The sequence below is a fragment of the Pholis gunnellus genome, assembly GCF_910591455.1.
Source record: "Pholis gunnellus genome assembly, chromosome: 22".
In the NCBI taxonomy this organism is placed as follows: domain Eukaryota; kingdom Metazoa; phylum Chordata; class Actinopteri; order Perciformes; family Pholidae; genus Pholis; species Pholis gunnellus.
The window spans coordinates 17,916,551-17,929,808 of NC_136549.1; the positions used below are offsets into that span (position 1 = coordinate 17,916,551).

The 13,258-nt window shown below is 44.0% G+C and overlaps 2 protein-coding genes and 1 long non-coding RNA gene across 3 annotated transcripts; 1 reads left to right on the top strand and 2 right to left on the bottom strand.

Annotated features, from left to right (window-relative positions):
• Window positions 1-243: 243 nt before the first annotated feature.
• Window positions 244-2,251, bottom strand: LOC306713963. Its single transcript, XR_013767604.1, has 5 exons — window positions 2,193-2,251; window positions 929-1,026; window positions 745-783; window positions 483-530; window positions 244-255 (listed from the first exon to the last, which is right to left on the bottom strand). It is a non-coding gene; the product is annotated as an uncharacterized lncRNA (long non-coding RNA).
• Window positions 2,219-9,412, top strand: dennd6b (DENN/MADD domain containing 6B). The gene is made up of 20 exons (XM_079183824.1): window positions 2,219-2,371; window positions 2,934-2,972; window positions 3,080-3,122; window positions 3,192-3,301; window positions 3,407-3,487; window positions 3,610-3,715; window positions 3,824-3,903; window positions 4,487-4,549; window positions 4,626-4,681; window positions 5,149-5,271; window positions 5,430-5,525; window positions 6,302-6,396; window positions 6,548-6,613; window positions 6,686-6,750; window positions 7,341-7,430; window positions 7,532-7,585; window positions 7,669-7,778; window positions 8,697-8,799; window positions 8,901-8,975; window positions 9,091-9,412. Exons 1-20 carry the CDS (start codon window positions 2,252-2,254, stop codon window positions 9,220-9,222), a joined length of 1,707 nt encoding a protein of 568 aa, XP_079039950.1. The 5' UTR covers window positions 2,219-2,251; the 3' UTR covers window positions 9,223-9,412.
• Window positions 9,413-9,826: 414 nt separating this feature from the next.
• On the bottom strand, window positions 9,827-13,188 carry gcc1 (GRIP and coiled-coil domain containing 1). The gene is made up of 4 exons (XM_079183794.1): window positions 13,032-13,188; window positions 12,049-12,553; window positions 11,321-11,971; window positions 9,827-11,225 (listed from the first exon to the last, which is right to left on the bottom strand). The coding sequence occupies exons 2-4, from the start codon at window positions 12,421-12,423 to the stop codon at window positions 9,954-9,956; spliced, it is 2,298 nt and encodes a 765-aa protein (XP_079039920.1). The 5' UTR covers window positions 12,424-12,553; window positions 13,032-13,188; the 3' UTR covers window positions 9,827-9,953.
• Between the last annotated feature and the right edge of the window lie 70 nt (window positions 13,189-13,258).

A 13,258-nucleotide genomic window follows, 5' to 3' on the forward strand; every position in this document is an offset into this window, starting at 1 on the left:
GACAGGTACAGGAGGAGACCACAGGTGAGACAGGTACAGGAGGAGACCACAGGTGAGAAAGGTACAGGAGGAGACCACAGGTGAGACAGGTACAGGAGGAGACCACAGGTGAGACAGGTACAGGAGGAGACCACAGGTGAGACAGGTACAGAAGGAGACCACAGGTGAGACAGGTACAGGAGGAGACCACAGGTGAGATTTTGAACGTACGTGAAAGTAGAGAACTCGTTCATCGTTAATTGTGGAGGGAAGAATCTGAGGAGGAAACAAATCAAGTATCACTCTTCTGTATTATTGTGTGTATTATAGTGTATTGTTGTATATATAGTGTAGTGTTGTGTATTATAGAGTATTATTGTGTACTATAGTGTAGTATTGTGTACTATAGTGTAGTATTGTGTAGTATTGTGTACTATAGTGTAGTATTGTGTAGTATTGTGTAGTATTGTGTACTATAGTGTAGTATTGTGTAGTATTGTGACCTCATGACGTCGTCCTCGGTGCCGTTGACTTGTTGATGAAACTCAAACCTGAAGATGAAGGAAACAGACATTAAACATGTTTTATTATGATTATGATCATTATATCTGTATTAATGTAATAATCACAAGAAATGATTTGATGCGTCTCATAACTTTATGTTTCTTATAATTACAACACAATGACACGTTCATGATGTAATATAATAATAAAGTATACGTTTGAGCTTCAGCAGAAAAACACATTATCGTGATAAAGACTCACCTGGTGGAGTTTCCCTCTGTGACCTTCAGCAGGTGAGAACTGTCATCAGAATCATCATCATCATCATCATCATCATCATCACCATCATCACCATCATCACCATCACCATCATCACAACAACAACTATTATTATTATCATTCATAACCTTCATTAACTGTTCTGATATTCATGTTTCCGTCTCACCTGTTGACAGGAGGAAGAGGACCAGCAGAGACAGAAACCACCATCATCACCATCATCATCTTCATCATCTTCATCTTCATCACAGAGAGAGCAGCAGCCTGAACAGACGGACGGAGAACGACGACTGTATTTATAGTGAGAGTGTGAAGGCCAACAGTCACCTGACCACAGACACAACCCTCGAGCTCCTCTCAGGAACACGGTGATATACACAGAATACATCTTATATATATATATATATATATATATATATATATATATACACATACAATGAATATAATATATCATATATATAGTAAATATAACAGTCACCTGACCACAGACACAACCTCATCTCAAAAACATGACATCATATATATAATAAGTATAAAATCTAATAATAAAATATAAACAATATATATATATATTTATTGTGTAAAAACACAATAAAACTGGTTTGAAGAGAGAATTTGTCCACAAACAGCAGAAACTAAGGTTTATAAGTGTGTTGATGTGTTCAGCTGGTCTGAGGTCAGAATGAAGCCGTTCATCTCCTGAAGGTCTCTGCTGAAGATGAAGGACGTCTCAATATTGACTCTTCATCACTTCATCACTTCATCACTTCATCACTTCATCACTTCATCACTGAGCCGTCTGCAGCTTCATGGTTAAAGAAACAACCGACCGACCACAGTGAGTCTGCAGTTTATTATGATTATTATTAATCTGGTGTTTGATATAGAATGAAGTCTGTCTTCTGAAGCCTGAATGAGACACGTTCTACTTTAAGAACTCTTTATTATATATATATATATATATTATATTATCAGTCAGAAGGAGTTCATGTCACAGTATCGTGGCTCCATTTCAAAAACACAATAAACTTTGATTCAAGAGTTGATTTTGGCACAAAGCTGTAAAACAAACAAGGGTTCATGGTTGTTCACTTTCTGGAACTATATTTGATTTATGTTTCATTCTCTTCATATCTTTATAACGTTGCACTGAACATAATGTTCAACGTATAAATTAAGTCATTTTAATGTAGGAACAAAAACACCTTTATTTTCAAGTTTGTTTTACTCTTCTCTGAATGTACATATATATATAATAAATGATGTTTTTATATTTATATTACAATTTATAAAAAATATATATTATATTATAAAAATAAAATAAAAATAACATTTATTATATATATATATATATTATCTTCCAGCCTCCACCAGGGGCACTAGAGCCCCCCCCCCCCCCCCCCGGTACACGGTGTCTTTAACGCTCTCACGTGATGGAGGACCGGAAGATGGAGGACCGGAGGATGAACGGAGCTCCGTCCCGGTCGTGATGAACCCGTTCTACGGCTCCGGTTCTCCCCGACACGAGGAGCCGTGGGCCCGCTTCTCCTCGTGGCTCGAGTGCGTGTGTGTCGTCACCTTCGACCTGGAGCTCGGACAAGCCATAGAGGTGATGGGAGGAGGTGTTAGCTTAGCATTGTTAGCATCGTGCACCAGACTCCGTCCAGAAAACGGCTGATTGTTGTTGTTTCTTCTCCAGCTCCGCTAATGAGCTTCTGACAAACAATCACACATCGAGACAGTGTTGAGGCTGAAGAGTTGATCTACTTCATGCCGAAGGCAACAAACACATCTCTAGTTGACTTCAGCAGACATTAAGTCCTCCAAATATTTATGAATTATACTGTAAATCATTCAAATGTGTTGTGTGGATTAAAGGCGGCATCGTTGTAGGAAAAGTTCAGATTTTGTGAAAACGACAGATGTTGAAATGTTGATCTGCGAGCCGAAGTGATCACTACAGCCTCGTGATGTATGACCTCAAAGATGAACACTAACAGACGTGTCACGAGCGTGCAGTGCGTGATTACGTGTTAAATATGCATGATTGTTAATGCAGTCTGGTGCGAGTCTAACGCCACCAGGGTTCATTTTGGTCATTAAACAGACTTTAACTGATCAATAGGATGATTGATTATAAAACAGTTTTCTGTTGTTTGTGTTTATTTCAGCTGGTGTTTCCTCAGGATGTGAAACTCACAGAGAAGGAGGTAATGTTTGATTCAACACATTTATATGTATATATATATATATATATATATATATATATATATTGATGATATCTATTTATTGATCGTATTTGTTGTTCTGTTGTCAGAAAACCAGCATCTGCTACCTGTCCTTCCCTGACTCGTACTCAGGTAAGTCACATGACACTGAGTGATGCTTCACGTGAGACTGAGGTCACAGGTTTTTACTTCATTTCCCAGGATGCATTGGGGACACGCAGTTCAGCTTCAGGTTACGTCAGTCGGTCGGTCGAAGAGCATCGAGGTTTAGAGAAGATGTTTACAACCGAGAAGCTCCGCCCACCCTCCAGGTACGATCAACGACCATCTTATACACCTTAACAAACAAACACATTTAAACATTAATAAAGAAACGTTGGTAAACATTTACAGTTTGTGTCTCTTTGTTTCCACAGACTGAAGCATCACATTTCTTTGGTTACGTCTATTTCAGACAAGTGAAGGATGTTTCTGTGAAGAGAGGATACTTCCAGAAGGTCAGTTACCTGGGTTACACCTGTTCACACCTGGGTTACACCTGGTTTACACCTGATTAACACAGGTGTACACCTGTTACACCTGTCCACACCTGATTAACCATGTGATGTTTGTGTCTCAGTCTCTGGTCTTGGTGTCCAGGTTACCGTACACTCACCTGTTCCACTCGCTGCTGCAGATCGTTGCACCCGAGTTCTTTGAGAAACTGGAACCCTGTCTGGAAGCAGGTGATGATGTCATGCTTGCCACATAACCGTGGACGAATCAGAACAATAGTAATCATGACGTCACTCTGCTGACATCTTCACCTGACGTCTTTCTCTCGTCCCTCACAGTGTGTAACGGGATCGACCAATGGCCTCCACCTGTACCTGGACTGACCCTCAACCTGCCTGTGATGGGCGTGGTCTTACAGGTGAGGGGCGTGGTATTGTATGTTAGGGGGCGTGGTCTCATACAGGTGAGGTGAATCATCATATTTTGTGTTAGAAAATATCTGGTCTTTGATGAAAGGTAGTGAACATACAAACTACAGTCCACTACGACTCCCAGGGTGCATTTCACCAACAGACCAATCAAAGAGCTTCAGATTCAGATTCTAAGTCTTCTCCATAGCAACACCAGCTGAGGCTCATGGGTATTGTAGTCTAAAGAATCATCTGGTGACCGCCCAGAGTGTGACGCTTGTAACGACCACTAGGTGGCAGCTTTACACTTTGTAAAGGAGTGAATTCAGAAAACTTCAAGCGTAGGATTTGATCCATATTTGATGTACAGTATGTTAGATTTTATGATATATATTTATTTATAAATAGTCCAAATCATTACTTTGATATATCGTTTTGTACATTATAACATTATAATATCTAATTATCCAGGAGGCTTCTCTGTTCTTCTGACATTCCACACTTTATAAACCTTTTTTATTTTATTTTAACTTTATTGGAATAAAACAATATTTTCCTGTTTTTTATGATAATTTTTATACATTTTTTCAGGTTCGGATTCCTTCAAAAACAGACAAACCAGGAGGAAGTCCAGTCAGACAAACTGCTCGAGAGGTCAGGAAGAGAGAGAGACCTTTTATTCATAAACACAAAGTGTGAATGATCAATAAAGTTTTATTCGTGTCTTCAGAACCTCCTGCCGACGCCGACTCTGCTGCCAACCATCCACGAGCTGGACCTCTTCAAGTCCGTCTACTCATATTCAATATATAAACCAGTAGTATTAATAATACTCATTATTCTCTCTCTCACCTGTCTCTCTCTCACCTGTCTCTCTCTCACCTGTCTGTCTCTGTCTCTCACCTGTCTGTCTCTCACCTGTCTCTCTCTCACCTGTCTGTCTCTCACCTGTCTGTCTCTGTCTCTCACCTGTCTGTCTCACCTGTCTCTCTCTCACCTGTCTGTCTCTGTCTCACCTGTCTGTCTCACCTGTCTCTCTCTCACCTGTCTCTCTCTCACCTGTCTGTCTCTCACCTGCCTGTCTCTCTCTCACCTGTCTCTCTCTCACCTGTCTCTCTCTCACCTGTCTGTCTCTGTCTCACCTGTCTCTCTCTCACCTGTCTCTCTCTCACCTGTCTGTCTCTCACCTGCCTGTCTCTCTCTCACCTGTCTCTCTCTCACCTGTCTGTCTCTCACCTGTCTGTCTGTCTCAGGTGTTTCCAGTCGGTCCTGATCCACCTGCAGATGTTCTGGGAGCTCATGTTGCTAGGGGAACCGGTGGTCGTCATGGCGCCGTCTCCCGCCGTCTCCTCGGAAACCGTGCTGGCTCTCGTCAGGTGATCAAACATCCCATAATAATATAAAATATAGTAAACGGTAATAAATCATATTTCTGATTAAAACAAATTCACCTCAGCTGATGTCAGAGCTCCTGGCAGCCAATCAGAGGGCGGTGTGTGTGTCGTTGTCGTGGTAACAAGGTGTCCTCTCTCAGCTCCATCAGTCCTCTGAAGTTCTGCTGCGACTTCCGTCCGTACTTCACCATCCACGACAACGAGTTCAGAGAGTTCACCACCAGGACCCAGGCCCCGTGAGTACCTGTCTCACCTGTCTCCTTCTCACCTGTCTCACCTGTCTCTCTCTCACCTGTCTCTCTCTCTCTCTCTCACCTGTCTCTCTCTCTCCTGTCTCACCTGTCTCTCTCTCACCTGTCTCTCTCTCTCTCTCACCTGTCTCTCTCTCACCTGTCTCTCTCTCTCACCTGTCTCTCTCTCTCCTGTCTCACCTGTCTCTCTCTCACCTGTCTCTCTCTCTCTCTCTCACCTGTCTCTCTCTCACCTGTCTCTCTCTCTCACCTGTCTCTCTCTCTCCTGTCTCACCTGTCTCTCTCTCACCTGTCTCTCTCTCTCTCTCTCACCTGTCTCTCTCTCTCCTGTCTCACCTGTCTCTCTCTCACCTGTCTCTCTCTCTCTCTCTCACCTGTCTCTCTCTCACCTGTCTCTCTCTCACCTGTCTCTCTCTCTCCTGTCTCACCTGTCTCTCTCTCACCTGTCTCTCTCTCTCTCTCACCTGTCTCTCTCTCACCTGTCTCTCTCTCTCTCTCACCTGTCTCTCTCTCTCCTGTCTCACCTGTCTCTCTCTCACCTGTCTCTCTCTCTCTCTCACCTGTCTCTCTCTCACCTGTCTCTCTCTCTCTCTCACCTGTCTCTCTCTCACCTGTCTCTCTCTCTCTCACCTGTCTCTCTCTCTCTCTCACCTGTCTCTCTCTCACCTGTCTCTCTCTCTCTCACCTGTCTCTCTCTCACCTGTCTCTCTCTCTCTCTCACCTGTCTGTCTCTCACCTGTCTCTCTCTCTCACCTGTTCAGGCCTAACGTGGTTCTTGGAGTCACTAATCCGTTCTTCATCAAGACTTTTCAGAACTGGCCTCACGTCGTCCGACTGGGAGAAATCAAGATGGCGGGTAAAAGAAGCTCTTCTTCTTCTTCTTCTTCTTCTTCTGCTTCTTCTTCTTCTCTTCTTTTTAAATGGATGTGTAGTGTAGATCCAGTCCAGCAGGTGTCTCCTTGTTGTTGTTGAACAGAGCTCTGATTGGTCCGGATGTTCTCTTTCAGGTGATTTACCTAAACAGGTGAAGGTGAAGAAACTGTCCAAACTGAAAACACTGGACACTAAACCAGGTAACACCTGAGTCTCTCCTCAGCTGTTCATCATTCTGTATTATTCATGAATGTTTTACTTCCTGTCTGCAGGAATCTACACGGCGTTCAAGACCTTCCTACACAAAGACAAGATCCTTATTAAGAGACTGTTGAAGGTGAAAACATTACTGATATTAACACTTATTAACACTTACTGATATTAATACTTATTAACACTTACTGATATTAACACTTACTGATATTAATACTTATTAACACTTACTGATATTAATACTTATTAACACTTACTGATATTAACACTTACTGATATTAATACTTATTAACACTTACTGATATTAATACTTACTGATATTAATACTTATTAACACTTACTGATATTAATACTTATTAACACTTACTGATATTAACACTTACTGATATTAATACTTACTGATATTAATACTTATTAACACTTACTGATATTAATACTTATTAACACTTACTGATATTAACACTTACTGATATTAATACTTACTGATATTAATACTTATTAACACTTACTGATATTAATACTTATTAACACTTACTGATATTAACACTTATTAACACTTACTGATATTAACACTTACTGATATTAATACTTATTAACACTTACTGATATTAATACTTATTAACACTTACTGATATTAACACTTACTGATATTAATACTTATTAACACTTACTGATATTAACACTTATTGATGACACACTATGAACTGTCTTCAGGGGATTCAGAGGAAAAGACCGTCAGAGGTTCAGAGCGCCATCTTAAGGCGACACCTGTTGGAGCTCACCCAGAGCTTCATCATACCGCTGGTGAGTCAACAGCCAATCAGAGCGCTCCGGCACCTCTAACCCTTTCTGATTGGCTCCTCAGAAACATCCACTATCAATAAATACGTCCTTTCTTTCAACAGGAGCGCTACATGGCGAGCCTGATGCCTCTGCAGAGGTCGGTGACGCCGTGGAAGGTAAACAGGAAGTGGATCGCTGGGTGGGGGGGGGTTGACCTCACGGTGATGTCATCGGTGGGTTCGTGTGTTCGTGTGTTCAGACTCCTCCTCAGGTTCGACCCTTCAGTCAGGACGAGTTCATGTCCACTCTGGATCACGCCGGGCCTCAGCTGACCTCGGTGCTCAAAGGTGATTGGATGGGACTGTACAGGTGAGTCGCTCAGGTGTCACAAAGCTTTATATTCAGCTCCGGGAAACTCAACAAGTCTTTAAGACATCGTTCTTCACCACCTTGAGAAAAGAGTCGACATTTTGGAAATGAAGTCGTAACTTTTAGAGTGAAGTCGTAACTTTTTAGAGTAAATCGTAACTTTTAGAGTAAATCGTAACTTTTTAGAGTAAAGTCGTAACTTTTAGAGTAAATCGTAACTTTTTAGAGTAAATTGTAACTTTTTAGAGTAAATTGTATCTTTTAGAGTAAATCGTAACTTTTAGAGTAAATCGTAACTTTTTAGAGTAAATTGTATCTTTTAGAGTAAATCGTAACTTTTAGAGTAAATCGTAACTTTTTAGAGTAAATTGTAACTTTTAGAGTAAATCGTAACTTTTAGAGTAAATCGTAACTTTTAGAGTAAATCGTAACTTTTTAGAGTAAATTGTAACTTTTTAGAGTAAAGTCGTAACTTTTTAGAGTAAAGTCGTAACTTTTAGAGTAAATCGTAACTTTTAGAGTAAATCGTAACTTTTTAGAGTAAATTGTAACTTTTTAGAGTAAAGTCGTAACTTTTTAGAGTAAAGTCGTAACTTTTTAGAGTAAATCGTAACTTTTAGAGTAAAGTCGTAACTTTTTAGAGTAAAGTCGTAACTTTTTAGAGTAAATCGTAACTTTTAGAGTAAATCGTAACTTTTTAGAGTAAAGTCGTAACTTTTTAGAGTAAATCGTAACTTTTTTTCTACTTTAGCAGGAAGTATTTATGTTAATTAATAGTGGCTAAAAGGCTGGAAAACAAACTCATGGCCACAATGCTGCCTTATTGATGTCATGTATGAGGTCACATATGAGGTCACGTATGATGTCATGTATTTCCTGTCAAGTTTGAATGAAATATGAAGTGATTCATCTTCTCAGGAAGTTCTTCAGGTCTCCTAACTTTGACGGCTGGTATCGTCATCGACACAAAGAGATGACGCAGAAACTGGAGAGTCTTCACCTGGAGGTCATCTGTGACGCTGTGAGTCAGTTCATCTTCTCAGACACACTGTAGTGTTACTGTGAACCTCTGGATCACTGTGAACCTGTGTGGGTCTTCTAACCCTGGTTTCTGCCTCTCAGGACCTGATGACTTGGACTAAAGACAAGTCTGAGGTAGAAATCGTCGACTTGATTCTGAAGCTGAGAGAGAAAATGGTGATTCAGAAACTAAATATATGAAATAATCATCGTACTTTATAAGGACGTGTTGTACTGTGATACTTTCCGTGTATTTTTCCTTTAAAACAGGAAGTGTGTCTCTGTTTTTCAGAATAAAGCTCGCAGACAGCAGCTGCAGATGAAAGATGGAGTTCTAGAGAAACTGGACGCTTTTATGAACTCCATCATGAGCTCTCTGCCTGAAGACCTGCAGACGGTGCTGAGTACACAGAGTACACACTGAGTACACACTGAGTACACAGAGTACACACTGAGTACACAGAGTACACACTTCTCACCTTTTATCATAAAATCTCCACCAAACAGAATAAAATGTTAATTTATTTATTTATGTTTCTTTTCTCCACGTGTTTAATATTATTTTCACATTTATCTTTTGTTTATGAATCTTTATTAGAACTTCAGGGTTGAACAACGACCAGATGTTATTTTTGTATCGCAGACTGAGCTCAGTGAATGTTACTCACATGATTATTAATATTAATAAATAATAATGTGTTATTTGCCTTTTCTTTGATCTCAAACCATCTGTAAATATTTAGTTTGGTAAAGTAAAACTTGAATAATGTTCACATTTTGTCTACTTTGTTTATTATATAAATATATTCATCAGTTCATCTTCACAAACCTGCTTTTATTAATAATTCTTTAATATGAACGATGTTTTGATACAAAAGAACTCTTAATTAATTAATTTCAGAACTTTAAAATGAACCAAACAGTTTGTGAAGCAAGAAAAGTTTAATTTCAAGAAAGGAATCAAAAAATAGATATCAGTGACATGAAGAAATGTATTAATTAAATATACTTTTAAATGTTTCCTCACACACTCAGAGCTCAGATAGAAACCCAGAAACACCCGTCGCTCTGTTCATTTACACGTCACTTTGGTTTTATCCTCTTGGTCCAGCAGGTGGCGCCCTGCAGCCTCCTGCTGGTTCTAGTCCAGGTGTTCTACCTCTTGGTCCACCAGGTGGCGCCCTGCAGCCCCGTGACGGTGTGTCTCTCCGTCGGGCTGAAGTGCAGGATGGTCAGGATGGCGTTGAGCGTCTGCTGCCTCCCGCTGTTGTCCTGCAGCGTCAGAAACTTGTAGACGACGTTCTTCAGGTACTCCATGTTGGCGCCCTCTCTGCTCTGATCTCGGATGAGTTTCTCCAGCTGTCCTCTCAGCCCGGACGCCTCCTCGTCGTGGCGCTCCCCGTTGGCGACCAGCGTGGCCTGCAGCTGGTGGACGTCCTCCTCCAGCCGGTGTTTCTGCCGCCGCAGTCCGCCGGCCTCCGCCTCCTTCCTGGCCAGCTGCTCGGCGTACAGCAGCAGCGTCGGCTCGTTGGGCGCCGCCCGCCGCAGCGCCTGACTGACCGCGTCGCCCTCCGTCTCCGGGCCGAACTCGCGCTCGTCATCGGCCGTTCTGTCGCGCTCGTCGTCACCGCCGCCGCCGGTGCAGCTCGGCACGACGGCGGCCCGCAGCCTCTCCAGCTCCTGGTCCTTCTCGTCCAGCAGCGCCATGGTCCTCTCTCTCTGCTTGTGAAGCTCCGCCTCCAGTCGCAGCAGGTCGTCGCGGTGCGACGCCTCCGCCCGCTCCGCTTCCTGTTTGCCGGCGTGCTGCAGTGCCGCCGCCCGCTGCTGCCGCTCCTCCAGCTCGCGGCGCTGCCGGGTCTCGGCCTCGTCGCTCTGGATCCGCAGGTTGATGTACTTCTCCCTCAGCTCGGACAGCTGGTCCCGGACCTCCTCCAGCTCTTTGGCCTGGCAGCCATCTTTGGCGTTCTTGTTCTTCAGCACCACCTGTGCTCGCAGCTTGTAGCGTTCAAACTCGTCCCTGAGCTGCTGGAGCTCCTGCTGGTGGAACACGGAGGCTTTGTCTCCGCCCGGCTCGGTGTCCACCACCAGTTTCTGGATGTTCTGGTCCGGGTTCCTCTGAGCCGCCAGCGATAGCAGCTTCTTCACCTTCTCCAGCTTCTCCTTCAGCGTGACGATGTCCAGCTGAGACTCGTCCACGCCGAGGTCGGAGGTCATCCTGCTGGAGGCGGCGATGGCGAGCGTCTTGTTCTCCGTGTCCAGCTGCAGGATCCGGTCTCTGAGCCTCTGAGCCGCCTGCTGGTCTCTCTGCCTGGACTTCTCACAGGAACCCAGCAGCTCCGACAGTTCAGAGACTCTCTGTTCAAGGCCGGCGGCCCTGGACTCGGCATCCTGAGCGCGCTCACGAGCTCGTTCCTCCGCCTCGCAAGCCTGCAAAACAACAACAGGTTATGACCCGGTTTTAGTTAGTTTAGACCTGGGTTTAATTTAGACCTGGTTTTAGATGGTCAGGGTCTCAGTTTTACCTTTCTGGTCTCCAGGTGGATCTGCTGCAGGAAGTGTCTTTTCAGCTCCGTCAGCTCTTGCTGCAGCTCGCTCACTCTGGGATCTGGTTTCTTCTGGTCCTCCTCGGCGGCCTGCAGCCTCCTCCTCAGCTCGTCTCTCTCCTCCCTCACCTGGCTCAGGTGGGCCTGGGACTCCGCCCCCCGGTCCATGGCCTGCGACGTCACAAGGAGAGCGGCGTTGGCGTCCTGCAGGCGGAGCTCCGCCTCCTGTCGCAGGTCTCTCTCCTGCTGCAGGATCCTCTGGAGCTCCCTGAGCTGCTGGACGTGGTCTCCTTGCTCCTGCTCCCTCTCGTGCTGCTGCGTGATGACGCGAGCGCGGCTCTCCGCCAGCTGCTGCTGGAGGGCGCGGAGCTCCGCCTCCTGCTGCGTGGTCACGGTGACCAGGCGTTCCTGCAGCTCCTCCATTTCCTGTTTCAGCTGCCGCTTGTCGGCCTGAAAGCTCGCCTCCATTCGGGACTTCTCGTGGGTCACCGTGGCGAGGGCGCCGGTGAGCGTGCTCAGTTGGTTCTTCAGCTGGGCGAGTCGGCGGTCCACCTCCGTGCCGGGAGGGGGCGTGGCCTGATGTTGCGGCTCCGCCCCCACGCCGCTGTTCTCCGAGTCGGACCGCAGAGTCTGCAAGGAAGAAAAGTCCTCACGTTAAACTGCTGCCGACGTCTTCAGCAGCATCGTTTATGATTCTAAAGACGTACCATTGAGCTGGACTTCAGTCCTGGTTCTCCCTGGTCCTCCTCGCTCTGGTCCCCTCTGGTGGTCTCACTGGGCGTGTCCACAGACGCGGCCGTGTCCACGCTGTCCTCGCTGTGCAGCGAGCTGCCGTCCTCCAGGAGGTCCAAGGTGGTGGTGGTGTCCTGGCCTTGTTGGTTCAGGTCCACCTCCTGGGTCACCGTCAAGACCTTCAAACTGGCCTCCAGAGCCTCCTTCTCTTTCAGAAGACTCTTATAGGCCCGGACCACGTCTTTGAAGCGAGTCTGGTACTGGACCAGCTGCTTCTTCTGGGACTCGATGGTGTCCACCAGCTCCTTCCGGCCGGAACCGCCCCCAAAACTCATCCCGAACTTCTCCATGTCTCTGATGGTCTACCAGGGTCAGATCAGACCGGTGCTCTACCAGGATCAGGTGAGACCATCATCATGCAGGACCAGAACTGGTTCCTCTGGGACTGTTCATAGTGGGTCAGACTGGGTTTGTTGGTTTCTGAAAAGAGACGACATCTAGATTTTAACATTTGAATACATCTGTTGTTTAATTACCATAATTATGACGTAATAACTCTTATTAGTGCAGATGTGATGATTCAAACTCTTCATTAATGATATAAATTAACATTTGAACTGATTTATAAATAAACTAAAAGATATATTTTATAAACTCTGAATATGTTTTGTGTGCAAACATATTTACGACATATATATATAAAAATATATTTATTTATATGTATAAATATATATATTTATAAATACATAAGTTAAAGTAATTAAAGCTGTAAATGAACGTAGTGAAGTATAAATACTCGAGTAAAGTACAAGTACCCTTAATGTTAAGTGACAGAGCAGAAACACATTAATAATATTTATGAAGTTTAAGCCGACATTAAACATGATATATATTTATATCATGTTTTAACATTCACCACAAACAGCGACGTTAATCTCCGGTTTTCTCCGGTTCTCACCTGACGAACATCCGCCAACAGACTCGGACACAAACTGAAGGTTTTAACGAGCAGAAATCAAACAAAAAATATTCATGAAATGTATTTATTTCACTAGAAAAGTGTAAATATTGTCAAAATAATCTCACGGTTTAATCTGAAGAGACTGTCAAACCGACAGACGCCATGTTGGTTTGAACCGGAAGTGGAAGAAGAAGCCGGATCTCCAATGCTGCATTCACTGCAGT

Excerpts from the sequence above, each read along its gene's own strand:
- dennd6b (XM_079183824.1), top strand. The coding sequence starts at position 2,252 with ATGAACCCGTTCTACGGCTCCGGTTCTCCCCGACACGAGGAGCCGTGG. Across the intron at positions 5,272-5,429 it reads ACCGTGCTGGCTCTCGTCAG|CTCCATCAGTCCTCTGAAGT; the intron begins GTGATCAAACAT and ends GTCCTCTCTCAG. Across the intron at positions 8,800-8,900 it reads TGGAGGTCATCTGTGACGCT|GACCTGATGACTTGGACTAA; the intron begins GTGAGTCAGTTC and ends TCTGCCTCTCAG.
- gcc1 (XM_079183794.1), bottom strand. The coding sequence starts at position 12,423 with ATGGAGAAGTTCGGGATGAGTTTTGGGGGCGGTTCCGGCCGGAAGGAG. Across the intron at positions 11,972-12,048 it reads GACTGAAGTCCAGCTCAATG|ACTCTGCGGTCCGACTCGGA; the intron begins GTACGTCTTTAG and ends TCTTCCTTGCAG. Across the intron at positions 11,226-11,320 it reads TCCACCTGGAGACCAGAAAG|GCTTGCGAGGCGGAGGAACG; the intron begins GTAAAACTGAGA and ends GTTGTTTTGCAG.